The sequence below is a fragment of the Epithele typhae genome (genome assembly GCF_022376455.1).
Source record: "Epithele typhae strain CBS 203.58 chromosome Unknown BXZ73scaffold_4, whole genome shotgun sequence".
In the NCBI taxonomy this organism is placed as follows: Eukaryota; Fungi; Basidiomycota; class Agaricomycetes; order Polyporales; family Epitheliaceae; genus Epithele; species Epithele typhae.
In genome coordinates this window covers 1,072,191-1,094,797 of record NW_025954195.1, presented here as the reverse complement: position 1 = coordinate 1,094,797, position 22,607 = coordinate 1,072,191, and the positions used below count along the sequence as shown (strand labels likewise).

Below are 22,607 nucleotides of genomic sequence, written 5' to 3'. Positions count from 1 at the left end.
GTACTTGCTCGCCCTCAACATCCAGCACTTCGGTACCTGCAACACAATCGGGTTCAGGGTCGTGCACTCATGGCCCTCGCGTGCGCTGGCTCGCGTTCGGCGCGTGGCACCGACGCCCGCCCCGGTGCCTCCATCGCGACTGTTCATGGACACGCGGGGTGCGGCGGCGGAAAGGACCCGCAATTCACGGCTGTAGAGGAGACGTGGCGCGCGGACCGCGAGGTCCATCCGGTTCAAGAAGTCTTATAGCACCCACACCTTCCATCGTTTCTCATGACTTATTGGGCGACCTGGCTACCGACGAGCCTCGGGTCGACAGCACAACCGGTGCGTGACAAGCGTATAGCTTCTCGGCCTCAATCAGCCATAGTACATGCGCTCATCTCCACGCCGCGACACCATTTCATCACTTCGAACGCCTGTCCCCAGGCAAGTACTTGTGTCGCCGCAGTCCCCCGTTGGTGCTAGTACGCTGACTTGGACGTCCTGGCGTAGACGTCGTAAAGCGCCGCGAGCTCCGTCCAGTAAGGGCTCCCGCGGGCCTGGGTCGTCTGGTGTCCGTTCTGCTCAGTCTGCCATGCGACGATCAAGCCATTCGTCAAAAACGCACCTGAGTCGCGTCGTCACCGTCTGCTTCGAGTGCAGTGATACGGTCCCGGATATCCTCTTTAAGCTGCGAGCATAAATCCTCAGCGACAAGGGTCGCCGGCATGTAGGAGAGCGTGCGTACCTCGGACCCCGGCCGATCGAACACCTCACAAAAGAGCGCCTGCTGTTGTTTGAGCTGGTCGCGCACATGCCTCACGTCCTTCGCGACATCGTCCATGAGGTCTCGCAAACGCCTGGCATCTTTGCCTCGAATAGTGAACGCACACTGGGGGTGCGCCGGGGAGTCTTCAGGTTTGTCCGCGACAACTATCGCGGAGTGGAACAATCGTAGTCTCGACGTCAGCAGTTGCGCGGGCGATCAGATTGAGAAAGACGACTGACCAACGCGAGGCACTGGGTCATCCTGGTGCCAAGTCGAGCCGAACAGACTAACGAGGGACTTTTCAAGGCTGAAGAACACCCTGAGAAAGCTGAACATGCTACTGTTAGTACGACATCCCAGTTACGAACCACGACTCACATGTCGAAACGGGTCTGCTTGTAGTACACGCTCTCGTCGTCGTCTTCGAACACATTGGTGCTTTGTTTGAGGATATCGTCGACGGCATGTTGCAGGTCGTTTGCGATGGTCTCGGTGGACTTGAGAGTGGCATCGATACCGTCAGATAAGCTGATTGCATAGAACGATTCAAATCCCTGACAGCGAGGCAGTCAGAGATGCAGACTACACGCTGATGGACAAAGGAGATAACGGTACCTCAGCATATGCCGACAGCCCGGCGATCGTCTTGTTGGCCGGAACAGAAGCTCCAGGATCTATGATGCTCATAAAGGAGGCTGCTGGGAGTCAGGCATGCCGGACCCAAGACAAAAATGTTTCGTACAGCTCAAATACGTAGAGACGCGGAGCGCAAGAAAGTCTGATTGGGTGATAAACTTCTTGTACGCCTGCGCGTCCGGTTGCGTGTCAGTGTCGACAGAAAACGTGCTCGAAATATCGAAAGCGCACGTAGCAGGCTTCAAACCACTGCTTGATATGTTCTTGTTTCCCAAGAATCCCGTCGACCCGGCTGACCTTCTCCCCGATATCGTAGAGAGTGCGGCTCGAGTCCAAAACTTCGCGCTCGAGCTGCTGGATTTGTTGAGCGGGAGGGACGGCCATGATGTGGTCAAGTCGGAGGGGGCGGTAGTCGGGGTAAGCGACGTAGGGGGCAGTTAGGCTCGATCATCCACTTAAGCAGGGACGACGAAAGCGGATGGATGATCGAGCCTACGTACTTGCGCTCTCCGAGATCTCTCTCAGGATGGGTTACTAGCATTCGACCGGGAAGTCCGGGCGGCGGCCATCAGGGTCAATGACGACGTACATGCCCTCAAAGAGGAGCTCCTTCCGTTCGAGTCATCACGGTGAGAATGTTGTCCGCCATCGGTTTCGTGTGCTGACTTGGCGTTTCAGACCCTCCATGAACTGCAACAAGGCAGCCTCGAAACGAGCGACAAGTTCAACGGCCTGGCGTATGTTATGACGATGTTCGCGCGTTCGCTGCAGGGCATTCTGCAACTCCCAAGAAATTTCCGCCTGAAACAAGTACTCAAAAACTCACAGAGCGCACGGTGCATGAGGCAGGCACAGTGCAGATGCCAAAGCGTCGAAGGAGTGTCACCGATGATGTCTAAATATTATGCGCAAGCCAATTGATGGCCTACGCCTGGAGCTCGCGAGGCTCGGCCAACCACGAGGAGGCGGAGCCCTGCCCGAGACGGACACAGCGGTCGCGCAGGCCGCGGGGGCCGGTGGGTAGGCGTGGAGAATCGTGCGGAGAAAGCGACAACAAAGAAAGTGGGCTCGACGTACGTTGGCACTCTGGCAGGCGGGCTCCGGCATGTAGGACGTGAGCGGTTTCGACCCAAGGGGGTTGCAGCCGCCGAGGCAGAACTGTGCATGTCCCGAGGGTGTTCGATTGTGGGTTTCGCAGCAGACTGAAGAAGAGGACGTACGTTGTCGGGGCCGTAGAACCCGAACTCGCCTGCAAGAGTGGTGGTGGCATGTCGGACGGTCACTCACTGCAGCACGGAGCAGCCGTTCCACGCTGCATGGTAGCATTACTGCAAACCGCAATCAGTCAGGTAGATGCAGAACGTGAGATTGGGGGTGACGTGCCATGTCTGGTGGGCAGAGACGACAGACGGGGAAGCAATGGGACCGAGAACAACGGCAGCGGAGAGCTTGAAAGACATGGTGAGTAGAGACAGCGTTGGTGAAGAGAGTGGGAGAGATGAAGACCAGCAGTGGCCAGGTGGAAGGAGGAGAGACCGTGACGCGACCAGGGCTCGGAACTGCTTCCCCACTGCCCAGCAACCTCCCGCCGCATCGCCCACGCAACAAAAGGAGACAGGGTATATGATGCATCAAGTGGAATCGAACTCCCAGGGTCGATGGAAACGAGTTAAACGACTCAGTGTCTTTATCCAAAAACGCGTGGCGTCACGGTGACATCACGCATCTAGCACCCGTCACACAAGTCTATGGTCATAAGCGCTGGTGTGCGCCCCATACACCCCACCTCACCCCGACGAGTGCCCTCAGCGACATATCTTCGGACTCAGACTGGCCTCTACGCTTGTTTGCTTGACTATCATCGCCTTTCATGTCTCGTTCTCCGTCCCCGGGTCTCAAGCGGGCGAAGAGGACGTATGGTCGGCCCGGGACCGTGCTGGATACGACAGCTCCTTCGACGCCGCAGCTACCAGTCTCGAGGTTCGCGAGGATCCCGACACTTCATTCTCAAGTAGTGCATTTGGCGACCTTCCACCAGACTCTGATGACCGCGACGCGTCAAACGCGTCGCCCCTGCGAGAAGACGGGTCGGACGGGGAGGGTGGTGGAGGCTTCACAACGGCGCACAAGTATGAATGGCAGTCACGTCTGGAAGAAGTGGATCGTCATTTTCATAATGACGACGACATCTTTATATCGGGTTCTCCCTCTGGCAATACGCGAGCCAACGGGTACCCTCGCCTACCTTTGCTGGCCCCAAGGAAGTCACTGCGTCCGATGGCCTCTCGGGCCGTCTCCCTGCATCTCCTCACGAATCACCCCCCACTGTTGCTGTACGACAGCATGCCGAAGCTTCAAGACCTGCCATTCCCTCAGACGACATATCCCCTACGTCCTCGCCACACCATCCCATCAATACGCCCAAGACGCACTCTTCATCTTCACCACCAACATCTGCGGAGGCACCACCGGCGAAAGGCAAACGACCAGCTCGAAGTGCAATGCAGATACATTCCAGCTCCGAGGATGATGCTCCCAGCGAGGCCAAGCCCACGTATAAGACAAGACGCGCGAAGGCCGGTGGGAACAAAGAAGCTGCGAAGCGTACTAAAGTTTGTCTTGCACATTCAGTGTCTGGCAGCGTATTTACCTCGGGCATGATGTAGGCTCTTTCAAAGAAGGAACAACTGGAAATGCACAAGGCATCTGCACGAATGACCGCCGAGCAGACCACCGCCATTCCGCGTCGTCAACAGAATAAATACTCAGTGTCTCAGCTTGGACATCGGTGTGTAAGCTACATTCGTCTTGACGACTTTTCTGAGCTATATCCTTAGATTCATTCCTCCAAAAGCACCCGCGTCCGCGTTCAAAGAACACACTCGTTCTCCGCACTTACCCACCTCCGATCCCATTCAACCGTTTTCGTCGCCTACGAACACTCTAAGCGCTCTAATGGATCTCCCAGTCCCAGCCTCGCCCACTACTCCCCCTCCTCCTCAAGCGAGGCTCTCCCAGACACAGGCTGAGAAGCTCTACCAGGATCCTGGTCACCACTTGTCCGCATCTGACGACGACGACGATCTTCCCGACGCGAAGGATATTGTTGAGGCGCAACTACGCGCTAAAGATCTGCATAACTTGAAGATGGGCTGGGTTCAGCGTCAGCGTCAACAAACCCCTCCATCTGACGAAGGTGACGACGACGACCTCCTGATTGAGGATGAGCCCAGGTCTGCCATCCGAGACGCCGCTCAAGCACGCCGTCATGAGCTCGCCTTGGGCTTGTCCCCTTCCAAGGGCCGCAAACAGCAGCTCAAGCAGGCGGGACCAAGCGCTCGCAAAGGACTCATCGCTGGCGGAGACGAGAAACGCGTCTTGGCAATGCTAGCTACATCCACGTTCAAGAGCGGCAGCCTTCCTTTGGAAACGAAGAACATGACGCATCGGCAGCTGAATGAGTTTTTGGCGAAAATGATCGAGAAGGACAAGGTACAGGAGCGACGGAGAAAAGAGGAAGACCACATCCGTCGTGGGGGTCGACTCAAAGAACATGCTGAAGGAAGTACGATCAAGAACGCTTCGGAGCCTGTTCAGGCTCTGGAACAGATCAGACAGCGTGCAGCGAAGAAACGACGAGAGGTTCGCGTCATAGAAGACAGCGACGACCAAAGCGACGGTGATTATCAACCCGACACTTTGGCCACTGATGACGACGAGGGTGGTGCGGGCGAGAACGACCCTCCACGCGCGGACACCAACGAGGAGGCTGACGACGAAGAGGACGACGACGAAAACCCTTTCCTCCCCCCTCGACATCATCGGCGCACACGTGTTCCAGCGGCAAGGGTGGTGGGCTCCGACGACGAAGAGTCCGAAAACCGGCCCGTGCCCCCAACGGCCGGGAGCCGCGCTCGCAACGACTTCGTTCTCAGTAATGCGTTCGACCTCATCCCCACAGAGCCTACAACAAGTGGAAACACGGCTCCACGGGGCTCTGTCTCATCAGCCGGAGAACACACAGACGGAGCACACACCGAGGATGGGACGGACAAGGAGAACGATGCCCGACTCAGCTTCGACCGCGGAGACGACAAGGAGAACACGCGCATCGCCGTGCAGCGGTCCCTGTCGCGCCCCCGTCTCGGCCGCGGGGCCTCCTTGTTCGCGGCGGAGATCGAGGCATCTCCTTCCGGGCGAGGTACACCCTCGAGCGTGCGTTCGCCGCTCAAGGCCATCCCGACCGGGGACGACGACGTCTTTGGGCCGTTCCTTGCGCCTACCGCCGCGAACGCGGTCGGCAGCCTGCAGGGGAGCCCGATGAACCTAGATGCAGGTGCGGGTTTTCTCCTTCTTTCTCTTCGCGGAAGGGCAAGGAGCGGGCGCGAGACTTCAGCCCTACGCCGCCCGGCGGCACTCTAGACCTCGGTGGCGGTCTCGGTGGTGGGTTTGGCGGCGGCGGCGGCTTCTCCCAGTTCTTAACACAAGACGAGGTGAGTCTATGATATCACCTGAAGCCCGAACGCTGTTGACATCTGCCCAGAACGCTCGAGGTTTCGATCAGCTGAAAGCTGCTCCGGGACACGACGATTTGGAGCTCACACAGGACGACTCTCTGCAGCCTGCACTAGACGTCAGCAGCTCTCTGAAGAGGCGAGTCGAGGATGCGTTCCTGAAGGAGCAAGAACAGGTGGCCGAGCTTGGGCAGAAAGAAGCCGCTGCGCTCCAACTGCAGTCCCCTGAATGTTCGTGAACCAGAACGGGTGAGTGACGTGGTGTTCTCTCTGAGTGATCAAAAAACGACCCTTCTTCGCAGCTTCCTCACCCAGACTCGGCCCGTGGACACGAGCCCGTTACACATGAAGACCCCGTCGCAATTTGCCAAGGGCATGAAGTTCTCCTCCCTGGAAGCATCTTGGCCTCCTCGGTCAAGCGAGCCCCTCTAGGCACGCTCATGTCCCAGATCCCGGATGAGGATGAGGATGAGGAGCGACCGAGGAGACTCCGGAAGCGCGACCACTCCACGTCTCCTGTGCGCGGGAGACTAAGCCCTCCCAAGTTCAAGAACGCGTTCGACGTTCTCGGCAAACCGCCAACCAAGGGGAAGAAGCCGCTTCGCTCAAGTTCATCGAGGGAGAGGCCGAAGAGTCGGACGAAGACGTCGGATTTGGCTACTACGGCGCGAAGGGAAGGATGAGGACGACGACGATGACGACGAGGAGCTGGACCAGATTGACAAGGCGTTGGTTGATGATCGGCATATGACGGTCGACGAGGTGAACGAGGACGGGGTCTAGAGAAAGTCCGGTCAGTGGCTCCGTTGCTCACGAGGTGGCGATAGACTGCTCACTGTTCCGTGCTGCACAGTGAGCATCAGGAGTTGGACGACCAGGCGAACGAACGGCTTGCTCGGGATGCTGCCGAGGGCAAGCTCCGCACGAAGCGGCGCGATCGCGGTGTTGGTTTTGACTCCAGCGACTCTGAATATGAGAACGATGGAGGACCTCGTCGTGCGAAGAAGCGAGGAAAGACAACGACAGCATTGCCGCCCTCAGTGAGTAGCTTCGTATCCACGCTTGTCCTTGTGAACTGACCGTTCTGCAGGGAAGAGACCGGAGACGGCACCATTCGCGCAAGAATACGACGCTCAGATGGCGGACGACGACAATGAGTTTGCGTTCGTGAAGAGAGAGCATGACCTTGCCGGCTTGACGCCGCCATTGAGGAAGACGCGGAGTCTGGTGAGAAGGACGGGGGCCAGCAGTCGAACACCGTCACTGTCGCAGAGTTGGACCAGGAATTGCGCGAAGTCGCCAACAACAGCAAAGAGTTCGAAGAGTTCGATCCCAATGACCTCTCTTATCTCGAGGAGAACGACGTCGAGGACGACGGAGCGAGGGAGATGTCGCAGGAGGAGATTGAGCGGCAACGTCTGGCCACCCAGAGAAGCTCGCACGTAAGTTGTCCATTTCCCTGCGGAGTGTGTAACGGGTTGACTTGACGTGTTATCGAACAGACTGACAACATGGCTAAGTGGGCAAGCCGAGAGACCTCGTCACGCACAGCCGGCGTGGTCGGACGGAATACGGGAGGATCCGCTGCTGTCACGGGACATGCCAAATCGAAGGCCTCCGGCGGTGGCTCCTTCAAGTCCGCCTCTTCGGCCTCTGCCAGCGCGGGTCCCAAGCGGGGGATGAAGATTGGCAAGGCGCCCAGTATGCTGACCGCAACGACAACGAGCAGGCGCGCGAAGTTCAAGTCAACAGACAGACCATGACTTGCTTGATTACGCAGGGCCAGCTCATTCCCGGAATCCTCGGACTTTGGATTGGGTCACCGCTTCGGACATATCGCCCCTCTGTTCCTCTTGTGACTTCATAAGGTGTAGACTACCGCTTCCGTCATGGTGTACTCCGGTTGTTAGCAACCATGTTGATTATGCGCATTTGCGAATCTTGTGCGATCTCAGCGGCACGCGTGTGAGGCAAAAAAATCCAGGTCGTTGACAGTGCTACCCGTACGGTGCGCCATTAGCGTAGCAAACAACAGGTATTAGATCATCTCGGGGTATAGAGCGCAGCGAGAGCATCTAGTAATGAGAAATGGTGTACAGTCAATAATTTTGCTTCCCGTACGCCCGCCCGAAACGAGCCCCCCAAGAAACGAAACTGCGTGACGGCCGTGAAGGGGAGACACTGAAGGTGCGGGGCGAGCGGCGGGAGTGGGTAGCATTGCTGGTACGCCTCGAAGTCCGTGAATTATCTTGCTGCAGCTGCGGAAGCGGCAGTCAGCACCCGGGCAGGGGAACAGAGTTGTGGAGCTTGGACCGGGGAGACATGCAAAGATAGAGGGCTGCTGACCTTGTGCCTGAGCATGATGAGCTTCGCCATGCACGCTGGGGGACCGCTCTCGCGGAAGGGGGTGCCTATACGGGGCGACGTCGGGTTCAGAGACGTGGGAGGCCCACGAAGACGGGGAGAGAACGCACGGGACGCCACGACGGCAAGACCGGCTTCGTGGGCATCGAGGAACTCGTCTCCGCCAGTAATGGACGCCCAGACGGAGGGGAAGCAGAGGCAGGAGAGGAGGAGGGACGCGAGGAAGGAGAGGAGGACGAGCATGCCGGGCATCGTGCGCGACGAGCAGCGCGGCCGTCAGGCGGGCGGGCTCTCCTCTGGGGCAGACGGCGGGCGGAGGCGAGTGTGGTTCGGCGCCCGTGTCTATAGCCCCGTCCCCGGAGGGCATCATTTGTCAGCGCTCCGCCCTCCGATTGGCCCCGTCAGTGCCGGCATCGCGCAATGATTATGCGTGCGCGATGACCGGGCGCATCCAGCGTGATCATGTACTGCCCTGGAGTCTGCGCCGCAGGATACTGCATGTGTCATTGCTGGAACACACCCAAGTGCTCGGAATTTGTTCCGAAAGCACGTGAACGAGTATGCCTCTGCATGCACGAGCATTGGGTCGAGCTCCTCAGAATTTGACGACAGTTCATCGTCGGGTGTATCGGTCCCGTTCTCGGTCTCAGTTATGCGCCACGTTGTCGTCGCACCGTGAGGTGGAGGGAACCCATGCATGACTGCTTCTGGGGGAATTGATCAACGATGACAAGTGCTATACGGCGCGCTTCAATATCACCAGCTTCTCGCTCTTCTTCATCTCTAACACTTTCGTAAGCCCCGCCAGCCTCTCCGCCAGGCCTGGCCCTCGCCACCGCGCACCACGTCGAGATTGAGCCGCCACCCGTCGAACCCATCGACGGACGCGACACGTGTCCACGAGCGCGACGACGGTAGTGCATCCGCCTCCGCGATGAGGTGCGTGATGCGAGTGTCCGCAGTGAGATCGGCGAGGGAAAGACCCTCCGTCTTGTCATATGTCCAGTTCTTGTGCGCGTAGACGGAGTCCTGCACGGAGGGGAGGGACAGGTGGGGCGAGGCGTGACTCTGAAGGAAGAGGGATGCGCCGGTCTGCGCAGCTAGGTTCGAGATGTGTACATGCACTGCGCCTCACGGGTGAGCTGGGTTGCGAAGGAGGGATACGAAGGAACGCACAGTAGTCCTCGTGTTCAAAGAACTTGTTAAATGCAGACAACGCGGCGCCTCCAGGATAGTTCGCGAACGACGAGCGCGCGAGGAGGGAGGTCGCAACGCAATTCGCTGCGAGCATGCCCATGACGGCTAGAAAACAGAGGCGGCCAAAGAGGGTGCCCTTTCGTCGGCCGACTCTATGGGTGATCGTGAGCGAAGGTACCTCTCTCAATAGAGCAACTGCGAAACCTACAACCATGTCGCGCCTCGCGCGGCGGCGACATTGAAAGCGGGAACTGTGTAGATCACGAACCGCCATTCCTTGTGACCCAATCCACTGATGAGCGCCACGAAAGCAGCGTAAGGTGCCATGATGGCACGTATCCGCCTGTCTATGAGACAGGCGAAGAGTGAGAGAGGTAGTGACGATAGCAGCAGCTTTGGGAGGAAGGAGGAGACGTAGACGTGGAACGGCATGACACCCCACTCGGAGCTTTTGCCTCGAACAACGTTGAAATAAAGGCTGTAGAGTTCAGGCCATAGGGGCCACTGTTGCCAAAAGTACGAGTCGACGGCGACAGTGAGGGCTCCGGGTGAATCAGTGCAAGCGTGGTGCAAACAGGCGAGAAGACGTACCAACAGATGCTGATCCGGCGAGGAGTCCAGTCTTGATCACGTCAAGCAAAGGTAGGTACTGAAAAGCGGATTGCAACGCCACGGGTCCCACTAGCAGCAGCAACTCCGATCGGAACACAACGGTGGCGAAAGTAAGGAGCGCGAGTGCACCGCGCACGGCTCCCGGAGACGGTCGCGTAGAGTTGGGGGCTCTGTCCAGCATGAGGCACAGTGCGACGTTGACTGTGTGCGCGTTGATGCGGGAAAATAGACGCAATAAACGTTCAAGCACTCACCTGGAAGGAGCGCGAACATGTTCGGCAGCGTGCGTCCCATCCAGAACGGCAGGTGGAACTGCGTGCACGATAGCAGGGCGAACATGACCGATGTTAGCCGTCCGAATCGCCGACTGACGGCACGACGCAGTAGACAGAGACCGATCGCGTTTATAGACGCAAGGACCAGGCGCACTAAATAACGATCATGTTCATGAGAACGAGCCCTTGCAGTGGGAAAAGCAGCAAGGCCCGGCTGACAAGTACTCACGAACAACTTGCGCATCAAACTTGCCCGCAGACACGCCCATCCATTCCCCAGCGTTCAAACACAGCTGCGTTGCCCATGCCAGTACCACTGCTCCTATGAATGTCCGTGGAAGTGGTCCGGAGAATGTGAAGTGATCGTACTTGAAACAAAGACCGGAGGTCAGGACCACGGTCCAGGAGAAAAGGACGTGAGGCGCACTTTGGGGAGGTTTGTGGGCCCGACGCCATACATGAGCACATCGTGGGTCGCGTGGAGATTGAAGGACTCTTCGACCTTGGTGTAGGGCGCGAGGGAGGCGTAGGCGAAGCTAGTAAGGACGATTAGAGCGTCAAGAGTGAGGCTCATAGCGAGACGTAAGACATAGAGAAAAGACTAAGGTCTCTGGAGGATGCGCTGAGATGTCGGGTGTGAGTGTGATGCTACTGCGAGAGTGCGTAGGTATAGAGGACTCAAGTCGGAGGACGAGTGCGTTCTCGGTCACGTGGACCCTCGTGTCAGTTCGCCGATCGCGTCTATGTCGGCGCACCGCACTTTCCCCTTTGTAAGTGCCTTTGTACAACGATAACACTCCGGTAATGGTCAACCTGCGGCACTCCGTGTCTCACAAGTGATGACATCAAGGTGTGCAAGTCGGCCCTCGCTCTTGCTGCGTTCTTCGCTTCGGCGGCGGCCCACTGTGCGTCCCTCCTCCATTCTCTACTCACTCACCCCCACCTTCAGACGCCTTCCCCTCACTCGTCGTCAATGGCACAACGACCCCCGCCTGGGTCAACGTTCGCCAGACAAACAACTTTAACAACCAGGCGCCCGTCACCGCGATGTCACCCTCGACTTCCGCTGCTGCTACGACTCCGAGACGAACCCGACGCGGGATCGCGTGAAGGAAATCGAATAGGTCCGCGTTCATGCACTCGACTAACGTAGTAGTCTCAGCAAGTCCCTGAACTGAATTACACCCCTGATGCGTCAATGCGAAACACACGAGCCTGGTATTATGGGACAAGAAGGAGAGTATGTGACAAAAACGAGTGTGGGTCTAACATTATAGACAGGTAATGTAAAGCATATACTTGTGAGACAGGTGGAGCAGTGTGCGCGTAAAATCACTTTTGAGGAAGATCACCATACAGTGCAAACGTTCCCCGAGAACGAGCGGTCCGCATCTCACAAGGAAGTAGCGGCCTTGAAAGCGCGCCATGCCGTGTGCAAAAGCAGCACAAAGGACTGACCCTCGGGACTGTAGACGCCAGGGGGAGAGGGGGTGCTGAACGACTCAGGGTCGACGGTGTTGAGCAGCCAGCCATCATCCGTCAAGCTAGCCTTGATCAGATCAAAGGCGCGGTTGGCGGCAGGGATGTGGGTAAGGTCGCCAGTGATCGTCGCGTAACGGTAGGAAGAAGCCGCGAGGAGGGCAGTGCTCGAAGTGTCGCCAAACGAGGTGGCCGGTTGATCGAGGTAGTTGAGCAGCGTGCCGTTGGATTGCTGTGCAAGCGGTTTATCGTTAGCCGTGCGCCTAAGTACGCTAGTCGCTGCACCGACTAACCTGGAGCGCCCAAACACTGGTCAAAATCTCGTTGACCCAGGAGGTCAAGTCAACCTGCTCTTGGGTGAGACTGGAGGAGAACTCCGAGCGAGCAAGAGTCTCGAGGACGCGGAGCATCCCAGCCGCGGCCCATGCGTTGCCTACACGGTCACAATGTAATCATTTAGAGTGAACTTGAAACGTACACGACACTTGACTTACCGGTGCCCCAGTGGTTCTTGTCCGACCAACTACCCAAGGTGATGTGCCTCCAGAGCGTACCGTTATCTTGAAGGTACTTGCGGTAAAGCTTGCACTGAGTGTACGATTCTTTGAGCAATGAGAGACCCTCATCGCCGCCCTGGAGAGCACCGTAGTAGGCGATGAAAGGAGGAGCCATGTACACGAAATCCGCCCTGATGGCGTGTCATTTTTAGACTCAGGCAGAAACATCGAGAATAGTCACCAAAGCTGGACCTGCTCAGCACGATGAGAGATGGCACCGTCATCCGTGTGGGGAGCGACGTTCAGCAGGTAGTTGAGTTGGTTTGCGGCGGCAAGGAGAACGATTCGTCGCTGGTATTGGTGCGCGTCCAGTTAGCGAGAAGAACGGCTTGACCAATGCCTGAGAAATTGTGAGTCTGGCAACGTGCGCACGTACGACTATCTGACATACTCGCTGGGTCGCCGACGGCACCATCACCGTCGATAAGGGGACCATCGCCCGTAATGTTCGCCACGATGCTGAGGAAAGCAAAGAGTAAGTACCACTACTCGCGGGTCAGATCGAAGACTACTCACGCAGCTGCGTAGTCGATCACATCGGCGGCCTCACCAGATTTGAGCGTGGTGGGAGGGGGGAGAGTGCCCTCGAAGACGGCCAAGGACGGCCATTCGAGTTCAGTCAACGTCTCCAGCTCAGTGCCGATCTCCCAGCTTCTCGCGTAAAAATGATCAGCGGAAGTGACTGCGAAGATTACCGAAGAACGCACCTGTGAGTGGCGATGACTCGCAGGTTGGCCTTGACTTTGGCAATCATGGCATCATCTAGGCCGGTCGGTTCAGCCGGTGCGGAGAAAACAGCAGGAAGTGCGCAGAGCGCGAAAAAGAGAGAGCGAGAAGAACGCATAGTGCAAAGACCGGCGGGAATGGTGTTAGACCGAGGCGAAAGGGAAGCCAGCGGAGGGCCAGGGATGTGCATGAGGACCTTTTATACCTAGTACCAGACGTGCTATCGCCGTGGTGACCGTGCAACGGTCATTCCAACGTACCTGAAACATTTCACCCAAGCACAACAAGCGACTATAGCTTCAAGTGAGATCAATACCGCGAGGCGGATGCTGATTGGGCGCTCGGCGTCATGCCGCTGAGGGCTCATCAAATGAGGTTAAACCCTTCGACTCTGCTGAGTATTCCTGTGGAATACCCGGCGGATATCATTCAGCATACGACAATCATTGATGGCAACCCCGAGGGCACACTGGAACTTGGAAGTGACAAGCTGCTGATGGTCTCAGTCAGGAGGTCGCCGGTATCCAGACACGGGTACATACCCCTCCCACGTTGCAGCCAAGATGTTCGAACTCTGCCCAGGCCCGAGGCCGAGGGGTCCAAAGTGCCCAAGTTCGCCCTGATGTGGAGCGCGATGACTACTGGCGATAGGAGCTCTGCCATACCTGTGCAATGAACGCGTAAGATCTATTCTTGACGCCTTCCAGGGGACACCCCCATGCGGTTGCCCATGGCGGTCACGCCGCCGTCTCGACGCTTGTTCACCTCCTGCGGATCACTCTGCCACCACACGTCAATGGCTCTGTCATGCTCCAATGCCCAATGCGATCTGTGCCGCGGCCCGCGTAGTCAGCTACAACACACCTGTCGCCTTCCATGACGATGCTCACCATCGCGGCGGCCTCATCCTGGAGCATGGACGTCTGCCACTCCGACATTCACTGTGCTATTGACACAACAGGAGGCGTGGAAGAGGCGACCCCGTGGCAACGACGGGCCCGAGGAGGATGACACCTCCCAAAAGGACGTAGATGCATGCTGCACTCTTTTTTGAATCCCCGTTCATTGCCCTTGAGCATGACCTACATACATATGTAGCTTATGTAATAAAATTACATAGACGTGGGTGGAAGTCGACTGCGCAGATGCCCTCAGTCCTTGGTCCGAATTTCGAAAGCGGGAGTACGAGAACTTGCCGGCGGGGGAGCCGGCGTGCCAGTGAGCATACTTATGTAGAATGGACTCGAAAGTGGTATGAGTGGCCGAAACTGGTAGAGTAGTGGTATGGTAATGCATAGTAAGAGCTGGGACGAAGACAGCAAGGGAGGAGAAATAAGAAAAGAGAAAAGAGACCGTGACACGTAGTATGCGGTGAGGATCTCCGGCGCGGGGGCCGTACAAAGCAACGAGCCAAAAATTCCATACCTTTATCCGTTTCCTGAGCTCCTCCTGGGTGGGACGATCCCTCGAGCGGTGCCTATCTTCGTGCTCACGCAGCTGGGCCATCTCTTCGCGGGGCACGCTTTAGCCACATGCGGGGGTCATGTCGGCGGATACTGCAATGCTGTGCGTTGGAGCGACTGCGTCGGTCACCTTGCTCGACATTGTCCGAAGGCGTGTGCGTTCTTTGTGCATTTGCCACGCGTATTGGGGAACAATCTAAGACCTTCGTTTCGGGGAAAGGGACCGTCCGAAAGTGTTCATAACGTTTCGGGCAGTTTCAGCAGGGTTGGTGTATGTTTCGATTGAAGGTTTGGTAGGATATGACATCATATTGCTACATATGGTACACGCTGACTCATCCATATTGCTCCCCCATCCGCGCTCGCAGTGTGCCTCCAGCCCGAACCAGTGGCCACGAACTTCGCTGCTCGTTGTTGCGACCTCCGCACTGCCATAAATCTGGCAGCATTACCCTTCGACCGGCGGTGCCACAATCTGCGCATTGGGAGGACATAGTTGGAAGGATACTCATCTGGGTGTGCAACTCCTGCACGCGTAATAGATTTTGGTGTGGTTGAGTAGAACATCGCTGCGAATGGAGACGGTCGTGGAGTCAGGACGCAGTGGCAGCGCCCTCCCAAGTCCGCGTCTATGCAAGTAGCCAAATACGGCACAACAGCCGCTTCCGCCACAGCAAACTCAGTGGTTGTGCGTCGGACTCATTCCTCCCCTCCCCCTCCCCTACTCGCCATGGACGTGCTGGAGACGGCGCAACAGTGTCTGGAGAAGTGGGAAAATGGTGGCGACGTGGAATGGTGCGCATAAGGTACTCTATGTCTTCTCTCGTTCGCTGACCGCCGCTGCAGTCGCAACCTACTATCCGCATCTCACTCAAACCCCTACGACCCCGACTGCAATGCAGTCCTCACGACGGTGTACCAAGCCCTTCTATCCTCCACTCTGACTTCTTTCTCTGCCAAGAAGACCATCTCTGTGGACTCCGTGATTTCCTTCATTCGTTCCGTTCTGGAACACCTCCCCTCCTCGTCTACCGGTAAGGACAAGAACCCCAGCATTGCTGCCATTGGAGATGTCCTGGTGGATATCATATGGTCCATTGACGGGGAGCTGGAGGAGATCCTATTGGACGCGAAGAACATGGCTACCGCTGCGGACCAGGACACGCTCTCTCCCACCACTGTCGCTCAAGCCGTCACTTCCAAGGAAAATGCAGAGTCTGACAAGGCAACGTTGGTATCACTACTCCGAAGGTTTCTGGTGAGTGGCTTACGGCGTGTTCAAGTCCGACCACCCTGTTGAGCCACACAACAGGTCATTGGTGTTGTCGACCCCAATATTTGCCGCGAGCGGCTAGACATCAATTTGGTTGCCACCGCAGGGCTGATACTCGACAAACTCTCTTTTGAGCGCAAAGAGATTCGGATGCGCACGGCTCTTTTGTGAGTGTCGCCACTGAGTACGCCACCGTTGTGCGCCTAACACTTGAACAGCTACAAACAGAACAAGTTCAACCTGCTCCGTGAGCAATCCGAGGGCTACAGCAAGCTAACTGCCGAGCTCACGGGTAGCTTGGGCCCCGCGCATAATCCTTCTACTGGGTATCCTGTGGAGACCGCTGCTGGGATCGAAGGCCGTGCTCGTCCAGCATGGGAGCGGGCTCTGAGCCTCATTGGGTACTTCGATCTTGACCCTAATCGCGCGCTCGACATCATCCTCGACGTGTTTTCTGTCCATCTTGCAACGCACCACTCATTCTTCTTGGCCCTGTTATCCTTCTCCCCCTGGGGAGGCCAAACGCGGCAAGGCGTCAAGCAAGAGGAAATGGCTGTCGAGCCAGATGTTACACAGTACAGGGGAAAGACGCTTGACGAGATTATCTCGATTGCCGAGCAACAAGCCGCCGCTCCTATCATCGCCACGAACAGCAGCAATGCTCGCGTGCTAGCGCAGGTATTGGGATTCAAGTTCACCTACTATCAGGTGCGTGCTCTCCTGCCTCCCTTGGACTGAATCTTACTGTAGTGAAGTCCCCGGATGTCTTGGAAACAACTCCTCGCAACTTGTACCTAATGGCGGCCGTACTAATCCGCGAAGGGTTCTTGACGCTGGAAGACCTATACCTTCATGTAAGCTTGTTCGTGCCTCACAGGCGGGGAAACGCTGATGTGTTGCAGATTGGTCCCCTGGACGAGAATATGGTTGAACTGCACAAGGCGTACTTGGCCAATGTCGATGCTCGAATCGCAGGCGCTAAAATCAGTCAGCTTGCAATGGCTGCGCCATTGGAGTCTGGTGGGTCATCCAGCGGAAAGCCAAAGCCCGCACCCGAGCCGAAGAAGGAGGAGAAGGTGGAGGAGACTCCCAACCAGAAGCTCGGACTTGTTCACGCACTACTCTCCGTTGGCGTTCTACGGCCGGCCATCTCCATACTGTCCAAGTTCCCTTGGATGGTAGACGCGTACCCTGAGCTCGCGGACTTGATGCTGCGAGTTGTGCACCACTCTTTTGGTCCGCTGTACGAAACGGCTGTCGAGCTAGTGTCTCCGAGTGCCGCCAATAAGACGAAGCTTGCTTCGTTTGCGACGCCTCGTGCACGGTATGGCTCGGCGGGAGTTGTCCCCGTTCCTGAGCGAAAGCCTCAGCTTTCCCTCGTGGCCCCGACACCTCCCGTCACTAGTACCACTGAGTTTGTGTTCTTCTACCCGGACTGGACCTCGCGCGTTCCCATGTGCTCGTCTTACGACGATCTTATGGACGTTGTTGAGCCGCTGATGCGATTCATCGGACTGCACATCTCCCGAGACCCTACCTTCCTCACCAAGTTCGCACGGATCGGACGTCAACACATCTCTACAGTCGTGAGTAATGCTCGTTGTATGCGCGGCGTCATATCTCACATTACCGCTTCAGTGCGAAGTCGATCCCGCTACAAAGAAGCAGATCGGCCTCCCAAACCCGGAACATCCTGTCATGCGGTTCTGGCTCAAAGTCATCCGACTCTACTTCTTGCCCTCACTCCCGCTCATCCGTGGCAATGCAGTGTGCACTGTCGACGTGTGGAGTATTGTCAGGCAGTATGAGACGACAACTCGATGGCAGCTATATGGGGAGTGGAAGTCCAGCGTCTACAAGTCGCACCCGGAGCTTCGAATTCGTCAGGTCCAAGCGGATCGTGAAGCGAAGGGGATCATGCGCCGACTTTCTCACAACACGGTTGGGACTCTTGCAGGCGCCGTCGCCAAACTCGCGAACTCCAACCCCTGCATCTTCTTCACGAATGCTGTCAACCAAGTCATGGCTTACGACAATTTGGCCGGTGTTGTGCTCCTGTCTCTGAACTTCGTCACCATCATGGGCTTTGATGTCTTGGTCTATGTCATCCTCGACGCGCTTTCCAATCCCCACAAGGAACGTGTCAAGGACGACGGCGTTAACACGTCGGATTGGCTATTGAGTAAGTAATCTGTTATCTGTTCTCGTCACACGCTCATGCTCGTTGTAGGTCTTGCATCCTTCACTGGCATGCTCTATCGTCGGTACAGCGCGGACCTGACGCCCATCCTGAGCTACATCGTCCACCAGCTCAACAACAGGCAAACCACGGAGATCATCGTCTTTAGGGAGCTCATCTGGAAGATGGCGAGCATTGAACCACTCCCCAGCCTCTCCGACTCCCAGGTCGCAGCTATGGCCGGTGGTCCTACGTTGCGCATCGAGGCTGTCGCGTCCGCGGCCCGTGGTGCCCGCCAGGACATCAATGACACTGTCGGGAAGGCACACGCTCGTTTTGGCTTCTCCCTGATCAACTCAAAGCTTGCACTACCGCTCCTCATTCAAGTCGCCCAGCAGCGGCAGTCATGTGTCTTTCAAGCGCCGGATGCACACCTCAAGTCTCTTGCCAGCCTATTCGACATGGTTTGTCCTTTCATCGGGCTGTTTTGTACACGTTTTCACCCGTGATACAGACACATGGGGTTCTCTTGCAATACTTGGAACTTCTCACCACCCCTACCGTGATCCCTGCCGAAGACTACGCCAACAAGATAGTCCCTCCGCTGGCCGAGCTCCATGAGAAGTACGGGATCTGTGCAGCGATCTGCATGCAAATTTACCGCCCCATTCTCAACAACACGCTGCTTGTACGTCTCTCATATAATCAGCACGGAAAGCCCGGACCTCACGCGCACAATATAGGCCGCTGCCCTGCAGTTCGAAGAACAGGAGCGCATCGCGAGCGAGGAGGCGGAGAAGCGTCTCAAGGCTGCGCTCACTGCGAAACGTGAGCCTAACCCGACCGCGTCTCGCGTGGCCTCGCCCAATCCCGGGGCAGAGGGCGCTGCCAATGCAGACACTGCCAACGAGGGGAAGGCTTCTTCCGAGTCCAAGCCTCCTGCCGAAGCGAAGCCCACAGTGTCCGAATCTCCGTCTGGCGATGTTGTCATGGAGGTGGCCGATCCTAAGCCTCCTTCCGCTCCTGAGGTCTGTGGATCCCCTCACCATCGCCTCGGTCGAGTAACTGACCTATCCGCGCAGAGTCCATGGCTACCAGAGCTGATTCCTCTTCTTGACGACGTTAAGAAGCTCATCCCGCCGACCGTTTGCGACGTTATTGGGTAAGTTGTTCCCCTCTGGATTCGTAAGATGCCATTGACCGGTACTTCAGTGCACCGTTTTACTTGACCTTCTGGCAGCTGTCTACCTACGATCTCACCCCGCCCACCACGAGGTACGACGAGGAATACGGCTCGCTCAAGGCACTGCTTCATCAAGAAGATTCTCTGGCCAATTCGGCTGCGCGTTCCCCAGACAGAGCAAAACGCATGACCGCTGGCCTGCACAGGGAGAAGCACAGGCGCATCGATATCATCATGAGCACCCTCCGTCGAGAGCTCAAGCAGCAGACCGCCTCGAGAAAGTTCACTCTCAAACGACTGGCGCGAGAGAAACAGCACTGGTTTGCTCACAGTATGTCGGACCGATTTTATGACCAGTACGCGCGACTGACTCGCAGTCCAAAGATCCCCCCCGGCCAACACTCGCGTCGTACATGATCGAACACTGTATCCTTCCTAGATGCTTGCTCTCCCCCATGGACGCGGACTTCTGTGCCCAATTCATCAAAGTGATGCATCTCCAAGGCACCCCGGGATTCTCCACCGTCATGTGCTACGATAAAATCTTGAGTGACAACGTGAAGGTTGTTCTCTTCTCCTGTAGCGAATATGAAGCCCGCAATTATGGTATAGCCATTTCTTCTCCCATGTTTATGGCCTCTGATCACTTTTCCCTAGGACGCTTCCTGCTTGGTATCTTGGGTGACCTCTACAAGTGGTTCCAGAACAAGGAACTTTTCCGTCAAGAGAACCATTTCAAGACTGGTGGCAATACAACCCCCTTGCCGGGCTTCCAAAATCGCAACACGTTGATGGGGTGGAACGACTTCCAGCAGATCCTACGGAAATGGCACAAACGAGTCGCCAAGGTATTCCATCTGTCTTCCGAGGGATGCACATCTCATACTCACACATCCGTATTCCAGTGTTTGGAGGACTCAATCAAGTCCGGCGAATTCATGCATGTGTACAACACGATCATCCTCTTGAAAGAGATACTCCCTGTGTTCCCTGTGGCCGCAATCCACGATATCAGCGGACTTTGGGTCAGTTCTGCGATCGAGAAGCTGCTGGAGAACGAGACTCGTGGTGACCTGAAGATTCTCGCTCGCGCGTAAGCAGCTTGTGGCCTTGAGTGTTGGTATTTGGTGACTGATCAGTTCTTCTAGGTACCACGCAAGCTTGAAGAAGCGTGAGTCAATATGGGCACCTCCTGTACGTCCCAAGCCCAAGGTGCGTGATACATATACGAGGCCAAAGCGACGCACTCTGAGTTTGGCCCAATAGCCCCCAGCTCCTGCAGTCCAGCCGGACCGGTCTCGGGTGGGTACCCCTACGGCTTCTGGTGCTGCCGTTCCGCCTGCCGCGGACACCCGGCGGCCTGCTCCTCCCTCGGTGGCCCCGTCGGCGCCCAAGTCTCACGCGAACAGCGCGTCCACAACCTCACCTGCTCCCATAGAGCGCAATGGAACACCAAACAACACCAAGTCGGCCATGGAGAGGTGCGTGAACAGCCGAGCCCCTCCAATTGTCTCTAAATCATGCTATGAAGTGTACCACGGCCTGAGGTCGTCAAGAGGGTGCGTCCTGAAGCACGACCGACGGAGAACGGCAAGCCCGCAGTCGAGGTCAAGAACGATGTGATGGACATTGACCAGCCTTCAACTCGCGACATGCCGTCCAAGGTGGCATCTCCCATCCCTACATCCCTCAGCCAAGAGTTGCGCAGCTCCCGACCGCCTACCCCCAATCAAGCATCGGCGGCGCGCTCGAACCCGTCCAAGCCGATGCCAGGCTCTCCCCGAGTACCGCACGGCATCCCCCCTCGCCCAGATCTGCAGCAGCACATGCCGCCCCCTTCCGAGCCGAGCCAAACCGCCTCTGCGCAGGAGCTCCGTGAGACTGCCAAGCACTCGAGGACCACCAACGGCGACAAGAGCGACGTCCACCCTCCCACGGAACCGCGCTCCCAAGCAGCCGCTGCGCCCTCGCCCGCCCGCCGCCGCTCCCCGTCGCCGCCGAGCCGTCCGGGAACACGCAACCCGAGCACGGAGTCGCGTGCGAGCGGAGACCGCCGGCTCACACGGGACAAGCCCGACGAGAAGCGGCCCGAGCGCGACCCGGCGCGGCGCGGCGACCGCCGTGCGGCGCGCGAAGAACGGGACAAGGACGGCGACCGCGATCGGGATGCGCGGCGCGACCGCCACGGGGACCGCGAGCGGCGCGACCGCGACAGGGACCGCGAACGCGAGCGCGAGCGGGACAAGGAGCGCGAGCGCGAGCGGGGGGACCGGCACGGGCACCGAGAGCGCGACGGGGAGCGGAGCGACAGGGAGCGGGACCGGCACCGGCGCGAGGACAGGTCGGACAAGGAGCGCGAACGGGAGAGCCGCAAGGAGCGCGAGGCGGCGGGTCGGGGCTCGTCCGCGGGACCGCCGCCGCCGCCGCCGTTGCGGCCAGCAGCGTCCCGGCGGACGAGCGCGGCTGCCCAGCAGGCCAGACACGGGCCGGCACCGCGCCGACGACACGCTCGGGAAACGGAGGAGGGGGGGAGACGACGAGGTGAGCGGTTTCGCGTGCGGGTGCCGCCAGTGCATGCTTATGCTGAGAAGCCGGACCGGCCTTCAAAGCGGTCGTCGCGGAAGGAGAGCCACCACGAAGACCGGAGCCGCCGCTCGTCGGAGAAGGACGGCCACGACCGCAGCGGGCGCGACGGCGACCGCCGGCGGAAGGACCGGGACGGCGACGGCGACGGCAAGGGCCTCTCGATCGACACCAAGGTAAAGTCGCCCCGCGATGCGTAGGGGCCCGAGACTCACGCGACGCGCCGCAGCTCGGCGAGAAGCGCATCCCCGACGGGCCTGCGTCCGCGAAGACCCTCCCGCCCTCGACGCCCTCCGCGCCGCGCGCGATGGCCGGGGACGCGCGCAAGCCCCCGACGGGCGCGACCGCGACCGCGACCGGGAGCGCGACGGCTGGAAGCGCGGGGAGCCCCCGCACGTCGTCTCTGGACGGCGTCCGGCTCGCAGGCGGAGCCCAGCGGCGGGAGCCTGCGCGCGCGGCTCGGGCTCCAGCCGGATGGCGGCGGCGGCGGCGGCGGGAGGAAGGCGGACGACGAGCGCGGGTCGGACGGCGGGCGGAAGCGCACGCTCGCGGACCGCGACGGGGACGGGGGCGGGGGCGGGGGCGCAGGGGAGCCCGCGGCGCAGGCCCCGAAGCGGCCGAAGATCATCCGGGACCGGTATCTGGCGAAGGCGTTGCCGTCGATGGACGGGGAGAAGGCGAGGGCGCGGAGGGACTGAGGACCGGGTGGATTGTGCTGGTGTGGCTGCGGTAGTTGCTGGATCGCTCTCCGTGCTGTGACCTGTCTGTTGTTGTTACTGTACCACTGATCTGCGCGAGATGTCCTCGCTCACTAT

The 22,607-nt window shown here is 58.2% G+C and overlaps 7 protein-coding genes across 7 annotated transcripts; 2 read left to right on the top strand and 5 right to left on the bottom strand.

Moving 5' to 3' along the window:
• Nucleotides 1–464: 464 nt before the first annotated feature.
• BXZ73DRAFT_97409 (uncharacterized protein) lies at nt 465–1,771 on the bottom strand (the record flags this gene model as incomplete). Its single annotated transcript, XM_048027355.1, has 8 exons — nt 465–551; nt 611–673; nt 731–915; nt 991–1,079; nt 1,130–1,305; nt 1,367–1,446; nt 1,494–1,557; nt 1,619–1,771. The coding sequence occupies 8 exons, from the start codon at nt 1,769–1,771 to the stop codon at nt 465–467; spliced, it is 897 nt and encodes a 298-aa protein (XP_047882191.1).
• Nucleotides 1,772–1,921: 150 nt separating this feature from the next.
• Nucleotides 1,922–2,847, bottom strand: BXZ73DRAFT_97408 (uncharacterized protein; the record flags this gene model as incomplete). The annotated part of the gene is made up of 4 exons (XM_048027354.1): nt 1,922–1,996; nt 2,465–2,545; nt 2,608–2,636; nt 2,724–2,847. The coding sequence occupies 4 exons, from the start codon at nt 2,845–2,847 to the stop codon at nt 1,922–1,924; spliced, it is 309 nt and encodes a 102-aa protein (XP_047882190.1).
• Nucleotides 2,848–3,257: 410 nt separating this feature from the next.
• On the top strand, nt 3,258–7,664 carry BXZ73DRAFT_74336 (uncharacterized protein; the record flags this gene model as incomplete). Its single annotated transcript, XM_048022010.1, has 12 exons — nt 3,258–3,367; nt 3,403–3,516; nt 3,612–3,999; nt 4,054–4,175; nt 4,225–5,723; nt 5,810–5,880; nt 5,931–6,077; nt 6,204–6,510; nt 6,575–6,678; nt 6,765–6,941; nt 7,113–7,343; nt 7,404–7,664. 12 exons carry the CDS (start codon nt 3,258–3,260, stop codon nt 7,662–7,664), a joined length of 3,531 nt encoding a protein of 1,176 aa, XP_047882189.1.
• A 481-nt stretch (nt 7,665–8,145) lies between these two features.
• Nucleotides 8,146–8,517, bottom strand: BXZ73DRAFT_97406 (uncharacterized protein; the record flags this gene model as incomplete). The annotated part of the gene is made up of 2 exons (XM_048027353.1): nt 8,146–8,312; nt 8,376–8,517. The coding sequence occupies 2 exons, from the start codon at nt 8,515–8,517 to the stop codon at nt 8,146–8,148; spliced, it is 309 nt and encodes a 102-aa protein (XP_047882188.1).
• A 484-nt stretch (nt 8,518–9,001) lies between these two features.
• BXZ73DRAFT_87709 (Alg9-like mannosyltransferase family-domain-containing protein) lies at nt 9,002–10,923 on the bottom strand (the record flags this gene model as incomplete). Its single annotated transcript, XM_048024687.1, has 8 exons — nt 9,002–9,076; nt 9,109–9,389; nt 9,442–9,614; nt 9,671–10,004; nt 10,054–10,275; nt 10,329–10,502; nt 10,579–10,717; nt 10,777–10,923. The coding sequence occupies 8 exons, from the start codon at nt 10,921–10,923 to the stop codon at nt 9,002–9,004; spliced, it is 1,545 nt and encodes a 514-aa protein (XP_047882187.1).
• An 819-nt stretch (nt 10,924–11,742) lies between these two features.
• BXZ73DRAFT_87708 (Six-hairpin glycosidase) lies at nt 11,743–13,229 on the bottom strand (the record flags this gene model as incomplete). The annotated part of the gene is made up of 8 exons (XM_048024686.1): nt 11,743–12,060; nt 12,122–12,261; nt 12,323–12,516; nt 12,567–12,676; nt 12,712–12,725; nt 12,777–12,844; nt 12,902–13,036; nt 13,093–13,229. The coding sequence occupies 8 exons, from the start codon at nt 13,227–13,229 to the stop codon at nt 11,743–11,745; spliced, it is 1,116 nt and encodes a 371-aa protein (XP_047882186.1).
• Nucleotides 13,230–15,304: 2,075 nt separating this feature from the next.
• BXZ73DRAFT_97403 (transcription factor/nuclear export subunit protein 2-domain-containing protein) lies at nt 15,305–22,490 on the top strand (the record flags this gene model as incomplete). The annotated part of the gene is made up of 23 exons (XM_048027352.1): nt 15,305–15,369; nt 15,421–15,832; nt 15,887–16,014; nt 16,066–16,555; nt 16,603–16,701; nt 16,750–17,433; nt 17,486–18,029; nt 18,078–18,490; nt 18,541–18,714; nt 18,770–18,854; nt 18,906–19,054; nt 19,109–19,188; nt 19,239–19,540; nt 19,594–19,815; nt 19,867–20,057; nt 20,115–20,302; nt 20,358–20,421; nt 20,476–20,690; nt 20,741–21,610; nt 21,681–21,750; nt 21,801–21,968; nt 22,022–22,204; nt 22,263–22,490. 23 exons carry the CDS (start codon nt 15,305–15,307, stop codon nt 22,488–22,490), a joined length of 6,024 nt encoding a protein of 2,007 aa, XP_047882185.1.
• Nucleotides 22,491–22,607: the final 117 nt, after the last annotated feature.